The sequence below is a fragment of the Triticum aestivum genome, chromosome 4A (assembly GCF_018294505.1).
Source record: "Triticum aestivum cultivar Chinese Spring chromosome 4A, IWGSC CS RefSeq v2.1, whole genome shotgun sequence".
NCBI classification, from domain to species: domain Eukaryota; kingdom Viridiplantae; phylum Streptophyta; class Magnoliopsida; order Poales; family Poaceae; genus Triticum; species Triticum aestivum.
In genome coordinates, this window is record NC_057803.1 from 27,569,114 (window position 1) to 27,590,517 (window position 21,404).

The 21,404-nt window shown below is 44.3% G+C and overlaps 1 protein-coding gene across 1 annotated transcript; it reads left to right on the forward strand.

The window, feature by feature from the left end:
• Positions 1–15,165: 15,165 nt before the first annotated feature.
• On the forward strand, positions 15,166–18,217 carry LOC123084902 (5'-3' exoribonuclease). The gene is made up of 5 exons (XM_044506432.1): positions 15,166–15,529; positions 16,208–16,332; positions 16,957–17,271; positions 17,360–17,529; positions 17,638–18,217. The coding sequence occupies exons 1-5, from the start codon at positions 15,248–15,250 to the stop codon at positions 18,021–18,023; spliced, it is 1,278 nt and encodes a 425-aa protein (XP_044362367.1). The 5' UTR covers positions 15,166–15,247; the 3' UTR covers positions 18,024–18,217.
• Positions 18,218–21,404: the final 3,187 nt, after the last annotated feature.

Genomic DNA, 21,404 nt, shown 5'->3' on the forward strand with positions numbered 1-21,404 from the left:
GTGACGTGGCATCATTAACGTGGGATTACTGTAGCCTAATTATCCAGGCGTCACAATATTGTATTGAGATATGTGATGTTACGGTAACTAGCTCAGTTACTCAATTTGCCTGACTCCTCATTAACTCAATGCCACATAGGCAATTTTGCTGAGTTGAAGCTTATGTTACTCTTGAAGTTACTTTATCAATTGGTAATAATACTTGCCCGGGTACAATGTAGATTGGGAGGCAAGTTGTCATAGATTGCGTCATTCAAAAAAACCTAGAGTGTATTTATCGAGGCCATGTGCCTGGATATAAGAAGCTCTTCTTCAAAGATAAAGGAGCACGACTGAAATTGATATGCCATTGCGAAAAATCTGTATATTTCCATGAATGTCTCCTGTGCCAGCTTTAATGTCCTCAACGACTCTCTTGCACTTTGAAGCAATCAAAACCTGGGTGATGGAAAGATTGATGACTAAAACCAAAGCCATTGCTTCCAACGAAGTAGGGCTAGTGATGACCGAACACTTCAAAGCAAGGGGCTAGGCACCTGAGCGCCATCATGCCGAGCCGTGATAGTAATTTCAATATGTTGTCTTTTTTCAAACAGCTATGTTATGCAACCGGATACTTGTACTCTAAACTCTTTCTTAGTTAATGATTAAGGCAAGCATTTTGCCTCTATTTGAAAAAAACTCCCTGACAAAACGCTTCAGGCCCCCGTCAGCACTTTGCAAATGGGTGCACATGGCCCCTCCATGTTGGGCCGGCCCATCTCCCATTTTGTTATCTATTTTCTAAAACGCAAAAAAGAGCGCTTGCAGTAACCACCGCGCCACACAACCTTATCTGATAAGTTAGTACTCTTTTTCTGTCCTTTCTTCTTTCTTCTTTCCTTTTTTATTTTCTTTTTTCGTTCTTCCTTTTCTCATTTTCTTTTTTTCTTCTTCCTTACTCGATGAAAAAAAATTAAATTTGTGAAACTTTTTTTAGCAAATCGATGAACTATTGTCAATTTTTATGAACTTTTTCATTTTTCAATGAACTTTTTTTGAAAATCAATTAAGTGTTTTAAAAATGATGGATTTTTTTTCCAAAATCGATGAACTTTTCTTCAAATCTGATGAACTTTTTTTTCAAATTCGAGAAAAAATTGAAATCCATAAAAAATAATAATTCATGACTGTATATTTTTTTCAAAGCCAACAGTTTACCGGTCAAACCGTGACCAGTGACTAGCGAACGTAGTGACCAACAGCAAAAGAGCAACTTGCGAGCGAGCACGCAGCCGTGTTTGGCCGGCCCAGGTTCGCGGCTGCATGAGCGCCATTCCCCTGAATGGACGGCTGAAGCGCTGTATAGGAGCTCCCCGTCCACGCGACGGGTCAACGTCAAAAGTCACAACTAATTATTTGAGGAACATGTTGGGCCGAGATGCAGCCCGGTTCACTGCAGCACGCAATCAAGTCCAGGTTGTGCCTGTTCGTTTATAAGTACTACATCGCTTAAGTAAGTTGGATCAAATATGTTAATAGCATTGTGTTGAAGGGTATTCGACAGGGTGATCCTTTATCACCTTACTTGTTCCTGATTTGTGCAGAAGGGCTTTCCAGCATGTTGCAGTATAAAGAAGAAGTTGGTGGCATTGATGGGATTAGAGTGTGCAGGAATGCACCGTCAGTTTCACACATTTTATTTGCTGACGATTCTCTAGTTCTCATGAGAGCAGATATGATTAATGCAACTTCCTTACAGCAGGTGTTGGACACCTATTGTGAAAACTCGGGACAATTGGTAAGTTTGGCAAAAATCCAGTATATTTTTTAGCCCAAACACTAATGTTCAAACTAGAGATGAGATTTGTCAGCAGCTATACATCACCACCGAAGCACTTTCTGATAAGTATCTAGGCCTGCCGGCCATGGTTGGGGCAGATAGGAGCGACTGCTTTAGACACTTCTGTGAGAAAATAAAGAAATTGTTGAAGGGATGGATGGAAAAACAATTGTCTACGGGAGGGAAGGAAGTTTTATTAAAGGCAGTTGCTCAAGCCATTCCTGTCTATGCTATGTCTGTTTTCTATTTGCCAAAAGAAATATGCAAAGAAATCACAGATTTGATCGCTCAATTTTGGTGGGGAGATGATGAGGAGAATAAGAAACTACATTGGTTTTCTTGGTGGAAATTGTGTATTCCAAAATGTGATGGAGGTATGGGTTTCAGGGATTTATATTCTTTTAACCTAGCATTACTAGCCAAGCAATGTTGGAGAATGATTATATATCCAGATTCTATTTGTGCTAGGATCCTAAAGGCAAAGTATTTCCCAAATTCTGATTTATTGCTAGCCGGCCCAAAAAAGGGATCTTCTTTTACCTGGCAAAGTATTTGTGCCGCACTGGCTACTTTTAAACGAGGATATATATGACGGATTGGATCTGGTGAGAAGGTGAACATATGGAATGATCCATGGATACCATCGAGCAGTGACAGGAAAGTCTTGACTCCCCGGGGACATTCTCTGATAACAAAGGTGAGTGAACTTATAGATCCCAGTACGGGCAACTGGGATGATCAACTTCTCAAGGATAATTTTAATCCGATGGATGTGGTGAGGATCCTGCAAATTCCTCTTAATTATGAAGCTTTTGATGACTTTATTGCTTAGCACCTCACTGCTAATGGGATCTTCTCTCTGAGAACAGCGTACCATGAGGAGTGGGCACATAAGTATAAAGGACAATCTGGGGCAAATTTCACATCAACTAGTGCTATGCAACCAAAGATTGGGATCAGTTATGGAAGCTCCTGGTACCGTGGAAAATTCAGATTTTTTTGTTGGCGTGCTTTACGAGGTATTGTGCCTTTAAAATCAATTCTAGCAAATAAGCACATCCCAGTTAGCGATGAATGTCCAATCTGCCGTAAAGGACCAGAAGATATGCGACACCTCTTATTCCAATGTGACTCGGCGAAGAGTCTCTGGGCGGGGTTTGGACTACTTGATCGTATAAACTTTGCTTTGCAGATTGACAGATCCGGATTAGTAGTTCTTGAATTTCTATTGTTAGAGCCAGACTCACCACTGGAGATCATGCCAACTATAAACTGTAAGGAGATTATTGCAGCTGGATCCTGGTACCTTTGGTGGCTGCGGCGTCAACATACTCATCATGATTCATGTGCTCCCCCATTTTGATGGACTAGCTCGGTCCTAGCGATCGTCGGAAATTATTTGAAATCAACAAAGAAAGAAGTAGTAACAGAACATAAGTGGATGAGACCCCAGCCAAACTTTATTAAGCTGAATGTAGATGGATGCTTCCATGTAGATGTCCGTGCTGGCGCCACAGGAGCTATTTTGCGTGATGAGAAGGGGCGGTTCATAGCTGCACAGTGCAGAGTTGTCCATCATGCTGTTGATGTGATGACAATTGAAGCAATTTCTATGCGTGATGGTTTATCATTTGCAAATTCCCTGGGTTTCAATAGAATTGAAGCTGAATCTGACTCGATAAATGTGGTGAATTATTGCCAAGGGCAAGACCAATGGTGGGATGCATCAGCATCGATTTTTGCTGACTGCATAGATACGACAACGTTAATTGGGAAGGTCATCTTCAATCATTGTTTCCGTGATGCAAATTCAGCAGCACATGAGCTAGCTAAATTTAGTTTTTGTAATAAACGTAATGAGAGCTGGTGTAATGAACCACCTGGGTTCTTACTTAGTCAGTTGGTGAACGATGTAATTGTTTTTTGATCTAATAAAGCTAGCCATGATGGCCTTCCCTAAAAAATAGCCTTATGTTGACGTGAAAGCAATCACCGGGCAGCAGGCCTTGTTAGCAATCTCAAACCTTGATATTGATATTGATATATGCAATCATACTTCATAGGCACCTCGCATGGCCACGCGACATTCTCATCATCACCTGAACTTCCTTAAAGGGTCATCTTTCTTTTTTAAGTAAAATAAAAGACTATTTGGATTCCTTTACCATGCATGGAATCACTTGTTTGATTTCACTTATCAAAATGGAAATGATCTGGAATGGCCGGCGTGATGGTGGAAGTGGTGGCCAGGAGACGACGACGGTGCAAGCGGCGTGCGCACGTGCAGAGAGTTTGACAACATGAGCGGCGCACCCGAAGCTACAATTGCTGTTGCCCGGTGTTGAGCGGTGACTTGTCCAAGGTAGGAGTTTCAAATGAGATGGCGATGGCTAGGGATGCGAGTGGCGGTGGGTGGTGCCTCGACGACGAAGGTGATGCTGCAAGCACCGTGCTCGATGGTGTGATGGGGGGGATATCATAGGGAGGGTGGCGAAGCAAAGACAACGCCACGGACGTCCGGAATGCGACTGCCCGGGGCTGGGCCCGTCATCCAAAATAACAGTGATCTCATGTGTAGTACATTAAGTAAGATGAAAATAACTGAATCGAGACAAACCGAAATCATTTAAAATCAAATTTAAAGTAACTGGGTGATTATAAAGGTGCTCTACAGGTGTCTCCGAAGGTACTTGTTGGGTTGGCGTATTTCGAGATTAGGGTTTGTCACTCCGATTGTCGGAGAGGTATCTCTGGGCCCACTCAGTAATGCACATCACTATAAGCCTTGCAAGCATTGTAACTAATGAGTTAGTTGTGGGATGATGTATTACGGAACGAGTAAAGAGACTTGCCGGTAACGAGATTGAACTAGGTATTGAGATACTGACGATCGAATCTCGAGCAAGTAACATACCGATGACAAAGGGAACAACGTATGTTGTTATGCGGTTTGACCGATAAAGATCTTCGTAGAATATGTAGGAGCCAATATGAGCATCTAGGTTCCGCTATTGGTTATTGACTGGAGACATGTCTCGGTCATGTCTACATAGTTCTCGAACCCGTAGGGTCCGCACGCTTAAAGTTTCGGTGACTATTGTATTATGAGTTTTTGTGTTTTGATGTATCGAAGGTAGTTCGGAGTCCCGGATATGATCATGGACATGACGAGGAGTCTCGAAATGGTCGAGACATAAAGATCGACATATTGGACGACTATGTTCATGAAGGAAATATGCCCTAGAGGCAATAATAAAGTTATTATTTATTTCCTTATATCATGATAAATGTTTATTATTCATGCTAGAATTGTACTAACCGGAAACATAATACATGTGTGAATACATAGACAAACAGAGTGTCACTAGTATGCCTCTACTTGACTAGCTCGTTAATCGAAGATGGTTATGTTTCTTAACCATGAACAAAAGAGTTGTTATTTGATTAACGGGATCACATCATTAGAAGAATGATGTGATTGACTTGACCCATTCCGTTAGCTTAGCACTCGATCGTTTAGTATGTTGCTATTGCTTTCTTCATGACTTATACATGTTCCTATGACTATGAGATTATGCAACTCCCGTTTGCCGGAGGAACACTTTGTGTGCTACCAAACGTCACAACGTAACTGAGTGATTATAAAGGAGCTCTATAGGTGTCTCCATAGGTACATGTTGGGTTGGCGTATTTCGAGATTAGGATTTGTCACTCCGATTGTCGGAGAGGTACCTCTGGGCCCTCTCGGTAATGCACATCACATAAGCCTTGCAAGCATTGCAACTAATGAGTTAGTTGCGAGATGATGTATTACGGAACGAGTAAAGAGACTTGCCGGTAACGAGATTGAACTAGGTATTGAGATACTGACGATCGAATCTCGGGCAAGTAACATACCGATGACAAAGGGAACAACGTATGTTGTTATGCGGTCTGACCGATAAAGATCCTCGTAGAATATGTGGGATCCAATATGAGCATCCAGGTTCCGCTATAGGTTATTGACCGGAGACGTGTCTCGGTCATGTCTACATTGTTCTCGAACCTGTAGGGTCCGCACGCTTAAGGTTTCGATGACAGTTATATTATGAGTTTATACGTTTTGATGTACCGAAGGTTGTTCGGAGTCCTGGATGTGATCACGGACATGACGAGGAGTCTCGAAATGGTCGAGACATAAAGATTGATATATTGGAAGCCTATGTTTGGATATCGGAAGTGTTCCGGGTGAAATCGGGATTTTACCGGAGTACCGGGAGGTTACCGGAACCCCCCGGGAGCTATATGGGCCTTAGTGGGCCTTATTGGAAGAAGAGGAGAGGCGGCCAGGGCTGGGCCGCACGCCCCTCCCCCCTAGTCCGAATAGGACAAGGAGAGAGGGGGTCGGCGCCCCCCTCCTTCTCTCTCTCTCTTTTCCACCTCGCGAATCCTATTCCAACTAGGATTGGGGGGAAGTTCTACTCCCGGAGGGAGTAGGACTCCTCCTGGCGCACCTCTCCTAGGCCAGCCGCACCCCCCCCCCTTGAGCCTTTATATACGGAGGCAGGAGCACCCCATAGGAACACAAGTTGATCCACGTGATCATATTCTTAGCCGTGTGCGGCGCCCCCTGCCACCATAGTCCTCGATAATATTGTAGCGGTGCTTAGGCGAAGCCCTGCAATAGTAGTACATCAAGATTGTCACCACGCCGTCGTGCCGACGGAACTCTTCCCCGACACTTTGCTGGATCGGAGTCCGGGGATCGTCATCGAGCTGAACGTGTGCTAGAACTCGGAGGTGCCGTAGTTTCGATACTTGATCGGTCGGACCGTGAAGACGTACGACTACATCAACCGCGTTGTGCTAACACTTCCACTGTCGGTCTACAAGGGTATGTAGATCGCACTCTCCCCTCTCGTTGCTATGCATCACCATGATCTTGCGTTTGCGTAGGAATTTTTTTGAAATTACTACGTTCCCCAACAGTGGCATCAGAGCCTAGGTTTTATGCGTTGATGTAATATGCACGAGTAGAACACAAGTGAGTTGTGGGCGATATAAGTCATACTTCTTACCAGCATGTCACACTTTGGTTCGGCGGTATTGTTGGATGAAGCGGCCCGGACCGACATTACGCGTACGCTTACGCGAGACTGGTTCTACCGACGTGCTTTGCACACAGGTGGCTAGTGGGTGTCAGTTTCTCCAACTTTAGTTGAACCGAGCGTGGCTACGCCCGGTCCTAGCAAAGGTTAAAACAGCACCAACTTGACAAACTATCGTTGTGGTTTTTGATGCATAGGTAAGAACAGTTCTTGCTAAGCCAGTAGCAGCCACGTAAAACTTGCAACAACAAAGTAGAGGACGTCTAACTTGTTTTTGCAGGGCATGTTGTGATGTGATATGGTCAAGACGTGATGAGATATAAGTTGTTGTATGAGATGATCATGTTTTGTTGAAGTTATCAGCAACTGGCAAAATCCTTATGGTTGTCTCTCTATTTCATAAGATGCAAGCATCCAATAATTGCTTTACTTTATCGCTATGCGATAGCAATAGTTGCAAGAGCAATTGTTGGCGAGACGACCACATGACGACACATTGATATAGATCAAGATGATGGAGATCATGGTGTCATGCCGGTGACGATATAGATCATGACAGTACTTTGGAGATGGAGATCAAAGAAGCAAGATGATGATGGCCATATCATGTCACATATTTTGATTGCATATGATGTTTATCTTTTATACATCTTATTTTTGCTTAGTTTGACGGTAGCATTTTAAGATGATCTCTCACTAATTATCAAGAAGTGTTCTCCCTGAGTATGCACCGTTGCGAAAGTTCTTCGTGCTGAGACACCACGTGATGATCGGGTGTGATAGGCTCTACGTTCAAATACAATGGGTGCAAAACAGTTGCACACGCGGAATACTCAGGTTATACTTGACGAGCCAAGCATATACAGATATGGCCTCGGAACACGGAGACCGAAAGGTCGAGCGTGAATCATATAGTAGATATGATCAACATAGTGATGTTCACCAATGAAACTGCTCCATCTCACGTGATGATCGGACATGGTTTAGTTGATTTGGATCACATGATCACTTAGAGGATTAGAGGTATGTCTATCTAAGTGGGAGTTCTTAAGTAATATGATTAATTGAACTTAAATTTATCATGAACTTAGTCCTGGTAGTATTTTGCAAATTATGTTGTAGATCAATAGCTCGCGCTGTTGCTTCCCTGTGTTTATTTTGATATGTTCCTAGAGAAAATTGTGTTGAAAGATGTTAGTAGCAATGATGCAGATTGGATCCGTGATCTAAGGTTTATCCTCATTGCTGCACAGAGGAATTATGTCCTTGATGCACCGCTAGGTGACAGACCTATTGCAGGAGCAGATGCTGAAGTTATGAACGTTTGGCTAGCTAAATATGATGACTACTTGATAGTTTAGTGCACCATGCTTAACGGCTTAGAATCAGGACTTCAAAGACGTTTTGAACATCATGGACCATATGAGATGTTCCAGGAGTTGAAGTTAATATTTCAAGCAAATACCCGAGTTGAGAGATATGAAGTCTCCAACAAGTTCTATAGCTAAAAGATGGAGGAGAATCGCTCAACTAGTGAGCATGTGCTCAGATTGTCTGGGTACTACAATCGCTTGAATCAAGTGGGAGTTAATCTTCCAGATAAGATAGTGATTAACAGAATTCTCTAGTCACCATCACCAAGTTAGTAGAACTTCGTGATGAACTATAGTATGCAAGGGATGACGAAAACGAATCCCGAGCTTTTCATGATGATGAAATCGATAAAGGTAGAAATCAAGAAAGAGCATCAAGTGTTGATGGTTGACAAGATCACTAGTTTCAAGAAAAGGGCAAAGGGAAAAAGGGGAACTTCAAGAAAAACAGCAAGCAAGTTGCTGCTCATGTGAAGAAGCCCACGTCTGGTCCTAAGGCTGAGACTAAGTGCTTCTACTGCAAAGGGACTGGTCACTGGAAGCGGAACTACCCCAAGTGATTGGCGGATAAGAAGGATGGCAAAGTGAACATAAGTATATTTGATATACATGTTATTGATGTGTACTTTACTAGTGTTTATTGCAACCCCTCAGTATTTGATGCTAGTTCAGTTGCTAAGAGTAGTAACTCGAAACAGGAGTTGCAGAATGAATAGAGACTAGTTAAGGGTGAAGTGACGATGTGTGTTGGAAGTGATTCCAAGATTGATATGATCATCATCGCACACTCCCTATACTTTCGGGATTAGTGTTGAACCTAAACAAGTGTTATTTGGTGTTTGCGTTGAGCATGAATATGATTTGATCATGTTTATTGTAATACGGTTATTTATTTTAAGTAAAAGAATAAATTGTTGTTCTGTTTACATGAATAAAACCTTATATGGTTACACACCCAATGAAAATAGTTCATTGGATCTCGATCGTAGTGTTACACATATTCATAATATTGAAGCCAAAAGATGCAAAGTTAATAATGATAGTGCAATTTATTTGTGGCACTGCCGTTTAGGTCATATTGGTGTAAAGCGCATGAAGAAACTCCATGCTGATGGGCTTTTGGAATCACTTGATTATGAATCAGTTGATGCTTGCGAACCATGCCTCATGGGCAAGATGACTAAGACTCTGTTCTTCGGAACAATGGAGCGAGCAACAGATTTGTTGGAAATCATACATACTGATGTATGTGGTCCGATGAATATTGAGACTCGGGATAGATATCATTATTTTCTGATCTTCACAGATGATTTGAGCAGATATGAGTATATCTACTTGATGAAACATAAGTCTGAAACATTTGAAAAGTTCAAATAATTTCAGGGTGAAGTGGAAAATCACCGTGACAACAAAAAAAGTTTCTACGATCTGATCGCGGAGACAAATATTTGAGTTACGAGTTTGGTCTTCAATTAAAACATTGTGGAATAGTTTCACAAACTCATGCCACCTGGAACACCATAGCATAATGGTGTGTCCGATCGTCATAACCGTACTTTATTGGATATAGTGCAATCTATGATGTCTCTTACCGATCTACCACTATCTTTTTGGGCTTATGCATTAGAGACAGCTGCATTCACGTTAAAAAGGGCACCATCTAAATCCGTTGAGACGACACAATCTGAATTATGGTTTGGCAAGAAACCAAAGTTGTCGTTTCTTAAAGTTTTGGGTTGTGATGCTTATGTGAAAAAGTTTCATCCTGATAAACTCAAACCCAAATCGGAGAAATATGTCTTCATAGGATACCTAAAGGAGACTGTTGGGTACACCTTCTATCACAGATCCGAAGGCAAGACATTCGTTGCTAAGAATGGATCCTTTCTAGAGAAGGAGTTTCTCTCGAAAGAAGTGAGTGGGAGGAAAGTAGAAAACTTGATAAGGTAATTGTACCTTCTCCCTTATTGGAAAGTAGTTCATCACAGAAATCTATTCTTGTGACTACTACACCAATTAGTGAGGAAGCTAATGATGATGATCATGTAACTTCAGATCAAGTTACTACCGAATCTCGTAGGTAAACCGGAGTGAGATCCGCACCAGAGTGGTACGGTAATCTTGTTCTGGAAGTCATGTTACTAGACCATGACGAACTTGCGAACTATAAGGAAGCGATGATGAGCCCAGATTCCGCGAAATGGCTTGAGGCCATGAAATCTGAGATGAGATCCATGTATGAGAACAAAGTATGGACTTTGATTGACTTGCCCAATGATCGGCGAGCCATTGAGATTAAATGGATCTTCAAGAGGAAGACGGACACCGATAGTAGTGTTACTATCTACAAAGCTAGAATTGTCGCAAAAAAGGTTTTCGACAAGTTCAAGGTGTTGACTACGATGAGAGTTTCTCACTCGTATCTATGCTTAAGTCTGTCCGAATCATGTTAGCAATTGCCGCATTTTATGAAATCTGGCAAATGGATAAACAAAACTGCATTCCTTAATGGATTTATTAAAGAAGAGTTGTATATGATACAACCAGAAGGTTTTGTCAATCCTAAAGGTGCTAACAAAATGTGCAAACTCCAGCGATCCATCTATGGACTGGTGCAAGCATCTCGGAGTTGGAATATGCGCTTTGATGAGATGATCAAAGCATATAGTTTTATACAGACTTGCGGTGAAGCCTGTATTTACAAGAAAGTGAGTGGGAGCACTACAACATTTCTGATAAGTATATGTGAATGACATATTGTTGATCGGAAATAATGTAGAATTATTCTGCAAAGCATAAAGGAGTGTTTTGAAAGAAAGACCTCGGTGAAGCTGCTTACATATTAAGCATCAAGATCTATAGAGATAGATCAAGACGCTTGATAAGTTTTTTTTCAATGAGTACATACCTTGACAATATTTTGAAGTAGTTCAAAAATTGGAACGGTCAAAGAAAGAGTTCTTGGCTGTGTTACAAGGTGTGAAATTGAGTAAGACTCAAAGCCCGACCACGGCAGAAGATAGAAAGAGAATGAAAGTCATTCCCTATGCCTTGGCCATAGGTTCTATAAAGTATGCCATGATGTGTACCAGACCTATTGTATACCCTACACTAATTTTGGCAAGGGAGTACAATAGTGATCTAGGAGTAGATCACTGGACAGTGGTCAAAATTATCCTTAGTGGAATAAGGATATGTTTCTCGATTATGGAGGTGACAAAAGGTTCGTCGTAAAAAGTTACGTCGATGCAAGTTTTGACACAGATCTGGATGACTCTAAGTCTCGATCTAGATACATATTGAAAGTGGGAGCAATTAGCTAGAGTAGCTCCGTGCAGAGCATTGTAGACATAGAATTCGCAAAATACTTATGGATCTGTATGTGACAGACCCGTTGACTAAAATTATCTCACAAGCAAAACATGATCACACCTTAGTACTCTTTGGGTGTTAATCACATAAACGATGTGAACTAGATTACTGACTCTAGTAAACCCTTTGGGTATAGGTCACATGACAATGTGAACTATGGGTGTTAATCACATGGTGATGTGAACTATTAGTGTTGAATCACATGGCGATGTGAACTAGATTATTGACTCTAGTGCAAGTGGGATACTGAAGGAAATATGCCCTAGAGGCAATAATAAAGTTATTATTTATTTCCTTATATCATGATAAATGTTTATTATTCATGCTAGAATTGTATTAACCGGAAACATAATACATGTGTGAATACATAGACAAACAGAGTGTCACTAGTATGCCTCTACTTGACTAGCTCGTTAATCGAAGATGGTTATGTTTCCTAACCATGAACAAAAGAGTTGTTATTTGATTAACGAGATCACATCATTAGAAGAATGATGTGATTGACTTGACCCATTCCGTTAGCTTAGCACTCGATCCTTTAGTATGTTGCTATTGCTTTCTTTATGACTTATACATGTTCCTGTGACTATGAGATTATGCAACTCCCGTTTGCCGGAGGAACACTTTGTGTGCTACCAAACGTCACAACGTAACTAAGTGATTATAAAGGAGCTCTACAGGTGTCTCCAAAGGTACATGTTGGGTTGGCGTATTTCGAGATTAGGATTTGTCACTCCGATTGTCGGAGAGGTATCTCTGGGCCCTCTCGGTAATGCACATCACATAAGCCTTGCAAGCATTGCAACTAATGAGTTAGTTGCGAGATGATGTATTATGGAACGAGTAAAGAGACTTGCCGGTAACGAGATTGAACTAGGTATTGAGATACTGACGATCGAATCTCGGGCAAGTAACATACCGATGACAAAGGGAACAACGTATGTTGTTATGCGGTCTGACCGATAAAGATCTTCGTAGAATATGTGGGAGCCAATATGAGCATCCAGGTTCCGCTATTGGTTATTGACCGGAGACGTGTCTCGGTCATGTCTACATTGTTCTCGAACCCGTAGGGTCCGCACGCTTAAGGTTTCGATGACAGTTATATTATGAGTTTATACGTTTTGATGTACGGAAGGTTGTTCGGAGTCCCGGATGTGATCACGGACATGACGAGGAGTCTCGAAATGGTCGAGACATAAAGATTGATATATTGGAAGCCTATGTTTGGATATCGGAAGTGTTCCGGGTGAAATCGGGATTTTACCGGAGTACCGGGAGGTTACCGGAACCCCCGGGAGCTATATGGGCCTTAGTGGGCCTTAGTGGAAGAAGAGGAGAGGCGGCCAGGGCTGGGCCGCGCGCCCCTCCCCCTAGTCCGAATAGGACAAGGAGAGGGGGGGTCGGCGCCCCCTCCTTCTCTCTCTCTCTTTTCCACCTCGCGAATCCTATTCCAACTAGGATTGGGGGGGAAGTCCTACTCCCGGAGGGAGTAGGACTCCTCCTCGCGCGCCTCTCCTAGGCCGGCCGCACCCCACCCCTTGAGCCTTTATATACGGAGGCAGGAGCACCCCAGAGGAACACAAGTTGATCCACGTGATCATATTCTTAGCCGTGTGCGGCGCCCCCTGCCACCATAGTCCTCGATAATATTGTAGTGGTGCTTAGGCGAAGCCTTGCAATAGTAGTACATCAAGATCGTCACCACGCCGTCGTGCTGACGGAACTCTTCCCCGACACTTTGCTGGATCGGAGTCCGGGGATCGTCATCGAGCTGAACGTGTGCTAGAACTCGGAGGTGCCGTAGTTTCGGTACTTGATCGGTCGGGCCATGAAGACTTACGACTACATCAACCGCGGTGTGCTAACACTTCCGCTGTCGGTCTACAAGGGTATGTAGATCGCACTCTCCCCTCTCGTTGCTATGCATCACCATGATCTTGCGTGTGCGTAGGAATTTTTTTGAAATTACTACGTTCCCCAACAGTTCGGACACCAGAATGGTTTCGGGGAATTTCAGACATATACCGGAGTACCGGGGAGTTACCGGACCCCCCGGGGAGTTTAATGGGCCAATATGGGCCTTAGTGGAGAAGAGGAGGGGAGACTAGGGCAGGCCGCGCACCCCCTCCCCCTCTAGTCCGAATTGGACAAGGAGGGGGCGGCGCCCCCCTTTTCTTCCTCTCTCTCTCCTTCCCTTCCTTTCCCCCTCCTACTCCAACTAGGAAAAGAGGGAGTCCTACTCCCGGTGGGAGTAGGACTCCTCCCTGGCGCGCCCTCCCCTGGCCGGCCGCCTCCTCCCCCTGGTCCTTTATATACGAGGACAGGGGGCACCTCTAGACACAAGTTGATCTATTGATCTCTCCCAGCCATGTGCGGTGCCCCCCTCCACCATATCCCACCTCGGTCATATCGTAGCAGTGCTTAGGCGAAGCCCTGCGTCGGTAGCAACATCATCACCGTCATCACACCGTCATGCTGACGAAACTCTCCCGTGAAGCTCTGCTGGATCGGAGTTCGCGGGACGTTATCGAGCTGAACGTGTGCTGAACTCCGAGGTGCCGTGCGTTCGGTACTTGGATCGGTCGGATCGTGAAGACGTACGACTACATCAACCGCGTTGTGCTAACGCTTTCGCTTTCGGTCTACGAGGGTACGTAGACAACACTCTCCCCTCTCGTTGCTATGCATCACCATGATCCTGTGTGTGTGTAGGAAAATTTTGAAATTACTACGTTCTCCAACAATAGCCCTGTGTTGACGTGAAAGCAATCACCGGGCGGCAGGCCTTGTTAGCAATCTCAAACCTTGATATTGATATTGATATATGCAATCATACTTCACAGGCACCTCGCATGACCACGCGACATTCTCATCATCACCTCAACTTCCTTAAAGCGTCTTCTTTCTTTTTTTAAAGTAAAATAAAAGACTATTTTGATTCCTTGACCATGCATGGAATCGCTTGTTTGATTTCACTTATCAAAAATGGAAATGATTTGGAATGGCCGACGCGATGGTGGAAGTGGTGGTCAGGAGACGACGACGGTGCAAGCGGCGTGCACATGTGCAGAGAGCTCAATGACATGGGCGACGCACCCGAAGCTGCAACCATGGGGCGACGAGCTGCAATTGCTGTCGCCCCGTGTTGAGCGGCGACTTGTCCAGGGCAGGAGCTGCAAACGAGATGGCGATGACTAGGGATGCGAGTGGCGGTGGGCGGTGCCTCGACGACGAAGGTGATGCTGCAAGCACCGTGCTCGATGGTGTGATGGGGGGAGGGGGGCGATATCAGAGGGAGGGGGAATGGCGAATCAAAGACAACACAACGAACGCGCGGAATGCGACTGCCCGAGGGCTAGGCCGGTCATCCAAAATAACAGTAATGTCATGTATAGTACATTAAGTAAGATGAAAATAACTGGATCCGAGACAAACCGAAATCATTAAATTCAAATTTAAAGTACACGGCCGATGAATCTCTATTTGCCAAGCCGGGACCCGGGAGCATCAAAAGAACCTTCTTTTCTTCTCTCACCTTCCTCCCCCTTGACCGAAGCCGCTTGGCCCACTCCAACCTCCCAAACCCTGCCATGGGAACCAAGAAGAAGACGAAGCCGAGCAGGGGCAGGAAGAAGGCGAAGACCAGCGCTGACCAGGCCCTGGCGCTCGACTACGTCCGCGCCTGGGCGCACCCCACGCCCCCTCCGGAACACTCGACGGCCGATGCCGCGGACGGCTTCCTGCCGCCCCATGCCGCGCGCATGGCCTCCGGCGGCGGAGCCAACGTGCTGTTTGAGCTTCACTCCCATTCCAACCATAGCGACGGGTTCCTTTCCCCCTCCGCTCTCGTCGAGCGCGCCCACCGCAACGGGGTTAGTCGGTCCCTATCCTCTCCTCTGCTTGCGCGGCAGGTGTTTGAGAAAATGCGTGCGAGGTTCGGCTAGCGTTTTCTGTCCTGTGCCGTGTAGGTTCTCCCTGGAAAATTATCCCATCTGCAAATCTTCCAGTGTTGAGCGAATACAAGCATTGTCTCCTGATCGTTCGCCACATGTATAGCATGCCTATTGGTTTGATTTTGGTTAGTAGAAGCCTCATAGGCTTGTATTGTTAACTTGTTTAAAATGCTGTACTGGAGCATCTTAGAGGAAAGTCTGTGTGTCCTCTCAAAGCTTTATTCGGCCTTCAATAATTGCGTTATTCCATCAAAGTTAAAAAGACAAGACAAAGAAGATAATAGAAGAGATAATGCCTGCGGTATGGGCACACTGACACCACCAAAATTAATTGAAGTGGTGATCTGCTGACTGCGTTAGGTAGTTCACAATGTGCATTATTGTTGTCTTTAACTTTTTATTCTCAGAAAGCAGAAAACATCAATTGGTTTAATTCCATTTTTCTTCTTCTCATGGATCATTTCTGGGTGCAATATATCTTATTTCCACAATGTTTCTGTTACGGATGTCTGCCAGGTTTAGTGTTACTGTTATATGGTATCACACTTTTGATTGTTGAAAAATAAGAATGATTAAATTATAAATGCCGGTATGCAGGTGAAAGTTCTCGCCCTAACAGATCATGATACCATGGCTGGTATACCGGAAGCTATGTCTGCAGCTCATAAATGTGGCATAAGAATAATTCCTGGAGTAGAAATTAGTGCACTACATTCTCCACGGTAAGAGCCTTTTTTACTTTGCTTACAAAGGCATTTCTCATGTTCAAAGTGAAAATAAACAATACAGTGATACATTTTTAGAGAAAACATTACAATGCAACAAATCAGTCAGCATATTGCGTAAATACCCTCGTCGTTTAGAACTATGATTGTCCAAAGTTGCAGCTACCTTGTTTCTGTATGGGAGGGTTTATTCATGTTACTTATCGCTCAGCAAAGCCATAAATCTAGAGCCTGAAATTGATAAATTTGCTCATGAGCTGGTGCACTTATTGCATAAAGAGGTATCATTTAAAGTGAAATATATGAGTTAAATCAGTTTTTATTAGCAGCCATTTGCTGTTTTATCTGGACAGAATGCTGATCCCAAGAATTGTCGTTTGTATAGATCAAAATTTATCACCTCTTAAATGATCCTTTTAGAAACACCTTGCTCCTTTCATGTATGTCATATTTATATTACTGATGATCATTGATCAAAAGTCAAAACATATTTGTCTGACGTGATATAAGTGATTTCTGTCAAAATAACGATACATTGGCCAGTATTTTATGCCATTCACTGTACATATGTTGCCTTTTGCCCTTTGGGCCTTAACTTCCCCTGAAACTATTGTCTAAAAGGGAAATTCCTGGCGCTGGTGAACCTGTTCATATTCTTGCATACTATGGTATGTGTGGCCCATCAAGGTTTGATGAGTTGGACAGCATGCTCTTGAACATTAGAAACGGGCGATACCTACGCGCAAAGAATATTCTGGCAAAGCTAAACAGTTTGAAGATGCCAATAAAGTGGGAGCGTGTAACTAAGATTGCTGGTGAGGGAGTGGCACCTGGTCGACTCCATATTGCAAGGGCTTTGGTTGAAGCAGGTTATGTAGATAATGTCAGGCAAGCGTTTAATAAGTATCTTGGTGATGATGGCCCTGCATATGCCACGTAAGTCATACAAGTAATACTTCATTCCACTGAGCATTTCATGCTGAGAAAAATGCTTAGGGAACAACTGTGCGTGTATTTTCTGCAGAGGGAGTGAACCATTTACTGAAACTGTGGTGCAGATGATTAGCCGTACTGGAGGTATATCTGCATTAGCCCACCCATGGTCATTGAAGAATCCGGATGCCATCATTAGGTCCTTGAAAGGTGCTGGTCTTCATGCTATGGAGGTTTACAGAAGTGATGGGAAGGTTGATGGTACGTATGTCGCTTGCACAGTTGTAGTACATAAATAGGTGATTCGAAATAAAAGGAGATACTCCTATCACATGCCAAATACTTATTTCGTTAGCATTAACTCTTCAGGGTTTAGTCAATTAGCTGAGAAGTATGGACTTCTGAAGCTTGGAGGTTCAGATTTTCATGGAAAAGGCACGAAAGACGAGACTGACGTTGGAGAAGTTAAGCTTGCTATTACAACTTTATCGTCCTTCTTGGAGATGGCTCGGCCTATCTGGTGTAGTGCAATGAAAGACATCTTACTGAAGTTTGCAGAGGAACCATCTGCTGCCAATCTAGGGAAGATACTTAAGTTTGGACAACTTTCAAATTCTGATGGCTTTGCACCAATTGATAGTGGTACAGATGTTGTTAATCTCTGCTTATCTTCATGGTTAAGTTATGATGATATGGAAGATATTGAGCTTGAGGAAGTACGATCAAAGCTTGTTTGCTACGCAGCAAAAACATAACATCAACTACATGACCATGTCCAACAATGTATTTTACCCTATCCAGGATGTGTTCCTCAACTCAATACCCACATTTTACTCTGTTCTGTTAACAGCCCATCAGACCTTTTTTTTTGTTTGTTAGCTGATGATGTTGCTGAAAGTAGAAAATATATTGAGTGGGTCATTAATATTTTAACAAGGAATTCCTACTCCTGGATGGTAATTAAGTACACTCAAATAGGCACCATGAGAGCATGCAAGTATTCAACTGTTTCTTTAATGAGATATCACCTTTCTATAACCACATGAATGAAGCACATATCAATTACTCTACTAGCGCAGTTTCATTTTCAAAATCATATTCATTGTGCATCTTCAATATCTTCTATTGCAGACATTTTGGAATGAGGACTATCCTGGTTATTTATGTAGTTCCAGTCAGTGTCTAACACACAAGTTCTCTTTGAGGAATTTGGCCTTTCATGTGCTTTTGAGTTCATACTTGCGACCATATGCTTTGCTAATAAATTCTTGGAACTTCCCGTAAGATTTCCTTACAACAATAGGTTCTTTTAGTGAAATGAATTTGACTGGCCAAATAAGTTATGTACAGCTTAGCTTCTTATTCATCGTAATCTGAGGGACGAGCTAGCTCTACAAATAACTCAAGTGTTGTTGTATGCAAATAGGTTCATGGAATCCAACCTTTTTGCATTATAACATAATAGAGCTATCAAATAATGGATATTCATTTCTGCGTGATGTATGCTCATTGGGCAGAATTTCAATGACCAGCCATGAGCTTTCATGTTTCCTTTGTTCCTGAGAAAAAAGACACTCTTATTCATAAAATTACTTCCTCTGTATCTAAATATAAGACGTTTTTGCAGTTCAAAACGTCTTATATTTAGATATAGAGGGACTATGTGATTAATCATGTTTTTTTCAACTTTGAGTTTCTTACCCTCATTTTTCAGCTTCATGTTTGAAGAGTTTGGGATAGAAAGCCCTATACTGGAGGCGTAGGATGTAGAAAATCTTACACCCCTTGGGCCTTTAGCCTCGACCATAAATAAATGAAAAAAAAATTGATGTGATATAGTTTATGATAAGAAAAGATATGAGAAACGATCAAAATAAGCAACTACATACTTGCTCATACATATTAATTTTATTAGCTTTGACAAACCCAATCCTGAAGCATGATCCTTTTGTTTAGCCATGTTTAATTCATATGTATTTTTTTGAGTTGGCATACAGGAAGTATATAATAAGTTGAATAATACCATGAACGGGATTAAAAATAAGTGACCTTGCCTTCTTGGTTTGGTGTCGCTTTCCACCCTGCCTCCAAGCCAAGGCCGCCAACACTGTCACCCTGTTGTGGTGCTGCGTCAGTAAGTAATCTACAGCATAATGAATCATATTGTTATGTTGTCACACCTATTTCCTACTCGATGCTTTCGTCTCTATTTAATTTATATGACTTGTTTATGCCGCTGAGGCTCATGTCATCACCCATCACCAAATTTGTCACACTCTTTCCTGAAAGGGCATCAAGACCTAACGATTACGTGCTCCGCATGATTAGCATGTTGCCAAATCGGCTGTGATGCATCATTAGGCCTTAATCTTTGCCTCCTCCGGATGGCCACTAATCCATGTTGGCCTCTTTGCCCCACAACCACCAGTTCATATTAAAGCATTATCGTCTGCATGTAGTATTTTTTGACTTGCAGTTTAGAACATTATCTCCACCCATCTGATGTTTGCGCCCATGAGGTGAGGGTATGTTTATGCTGAGATGGGCCAACGGCACTCGGCTGGCAGGTGTTGCCTGCCTCTCCTTTCTGCTTTCGTTTTTTTGCGCTTGTTTTTTTCTCTGCCGGAGATGGTGGTCTTGGTCACGGCTGCTTTGTGTGCCTACTATACTACTAAGCTGGTCTAAGATCATGTGCATTGCCTGATGATGCCAGTGGAAAGCCGCCATTGATTAGCTGGAATCGACGCTGACGCTACGAGGCCGTGGATTTGTAGCTAGGGGCGGAACCATAGGCACCGAAATTGTTAATTTCCAGCTTGCTGAAATGGGTTTGAAAAAATATATTTTGCGATAAGTATCAAATCTATTATTAAAGTTTATCAAAATACCATTACTGTCGCCAGAACGAGCCGCTCATGTGCTAGAACCGTATTAGACCCTTTCAATGACAGTGGGGAAGTTCATGTGTTCGTGCCCCTTAGAGCATCTCCAGCCGTTGGCCCCCTAGGGGGCGCCTGAAATCGCCTCCTGAGGGCGAGCCGGCGCAAAAAAAGGGCCTGGGGGCGAGTTGGTCCCCAGTCGCCGGCCCCAGGGCCGCCCCCAGATGCGCATATTTAAAAAAAACATTCGGCGAATTCGTTTGAACACGGCTAAATTTCAGCCAAATTCGGCATATATTAAAATGTTCGGCGGTACATAGCAAATATAACTAAAACAGAAAGTCGTTGAACGCCAAGTAGTTGCCGTCGTCGCCGCCGCCGTCGTTGTCGGGCTTCTCCTCCTTGACGCGGCCGTCCCTGGTGGATCCCTGACCGGCGTCCCCAATGCGGACCGGTGGCGGCGGCGCGTCGTCGTCGTCGCTGTCCTCGATGACGACGACTCCTCCTTCGTCACGGCCCCGGCGGCGTTGCTCGAACCGCGCCAGGGCAGCACGCTTGCGCTCCCTCGCCATCTTCAGGGAGTCCTTGCGCGCCCATTCCAGGGCCGTGTCGTCGTCGAGCTCTGCGTCGCCGTGCTCCGTCTTCACGGCGGGAAGACCCGGCTCCGTCTTCACCGGCGCGAGCCCCGGCTCCGTCTTTGGCTTGACGAAGCGTGGAGGAGCCGACGAGAAGGCGCGCCGACCACCCTCGTTGATGACGATGCCGGCGCTGCGCGTGCGCCGGCCAAGCGGCGTCTCCGCCGCGGGCTCGGCCTTGACGCCGAGCAGCGCCGGAGAGCCAGAGGAGTGGGAGAAGGACGACGAGGAGGAGCCGAACCTCCTGGGCATCCATTGCCCGACGCGTCGGCGGTGAGACGGGGCGGCCGCCCTCGCCAGGGAAGGGTAGGCCAGCGGCGGGTTGTTGCCGCCCTCGAGCGTGTGGCCGGGGACGCCCCACCACAGGTGGCGCCCCTCGCCGTTCTTCGTGCCGCCGACCACCAGCGCCCCGTTGGTGGACGCCAGCCTCTGTTGCTGGCGGCGCTCGAAGTACGCCGCCCACACCGTGTGGTTGTCGGCGGCGTATTGGGGAAGGGCGCGCTGCTCCTCGGTGAGGGAGGCGCGCACGATCTCCACCTCGTCGGCGAAGTAGCGCGGGCACGCCACGGTGTCGGGCAACGGGGGAATGGGCACTCCCCCGTTGCTAGCCTCCACCCCGTCG

What these genes read in the sequence shown, in the direction of transcription:
- LOC123084902 (XM_044506432.1), top strand. Translation starts at nt 15,248, where the DNA reads ATGGGAACCAAGAAGAAGACGAAGCCGAGCAGGGGCAGGAAGAAGGCG. An exon ending in AGTGCACTACATTCTCCACG is followed by an intron (nt 16,333 to 16,956) that starts GTAAGAGCCTTT and finishes ATTGTCTAAAAG; the next exon opens with GGAAATTCCTGGCGCTGGTG. An exon ending in GATGGCCCTGCATATGCCAC is followed by an intron (nt 17,272 to 17,359) that starts GTAAGTCATACA and finishes TATTTTCTGCAG; the next exon opens with AGGGAGTGAACCATTTACTG.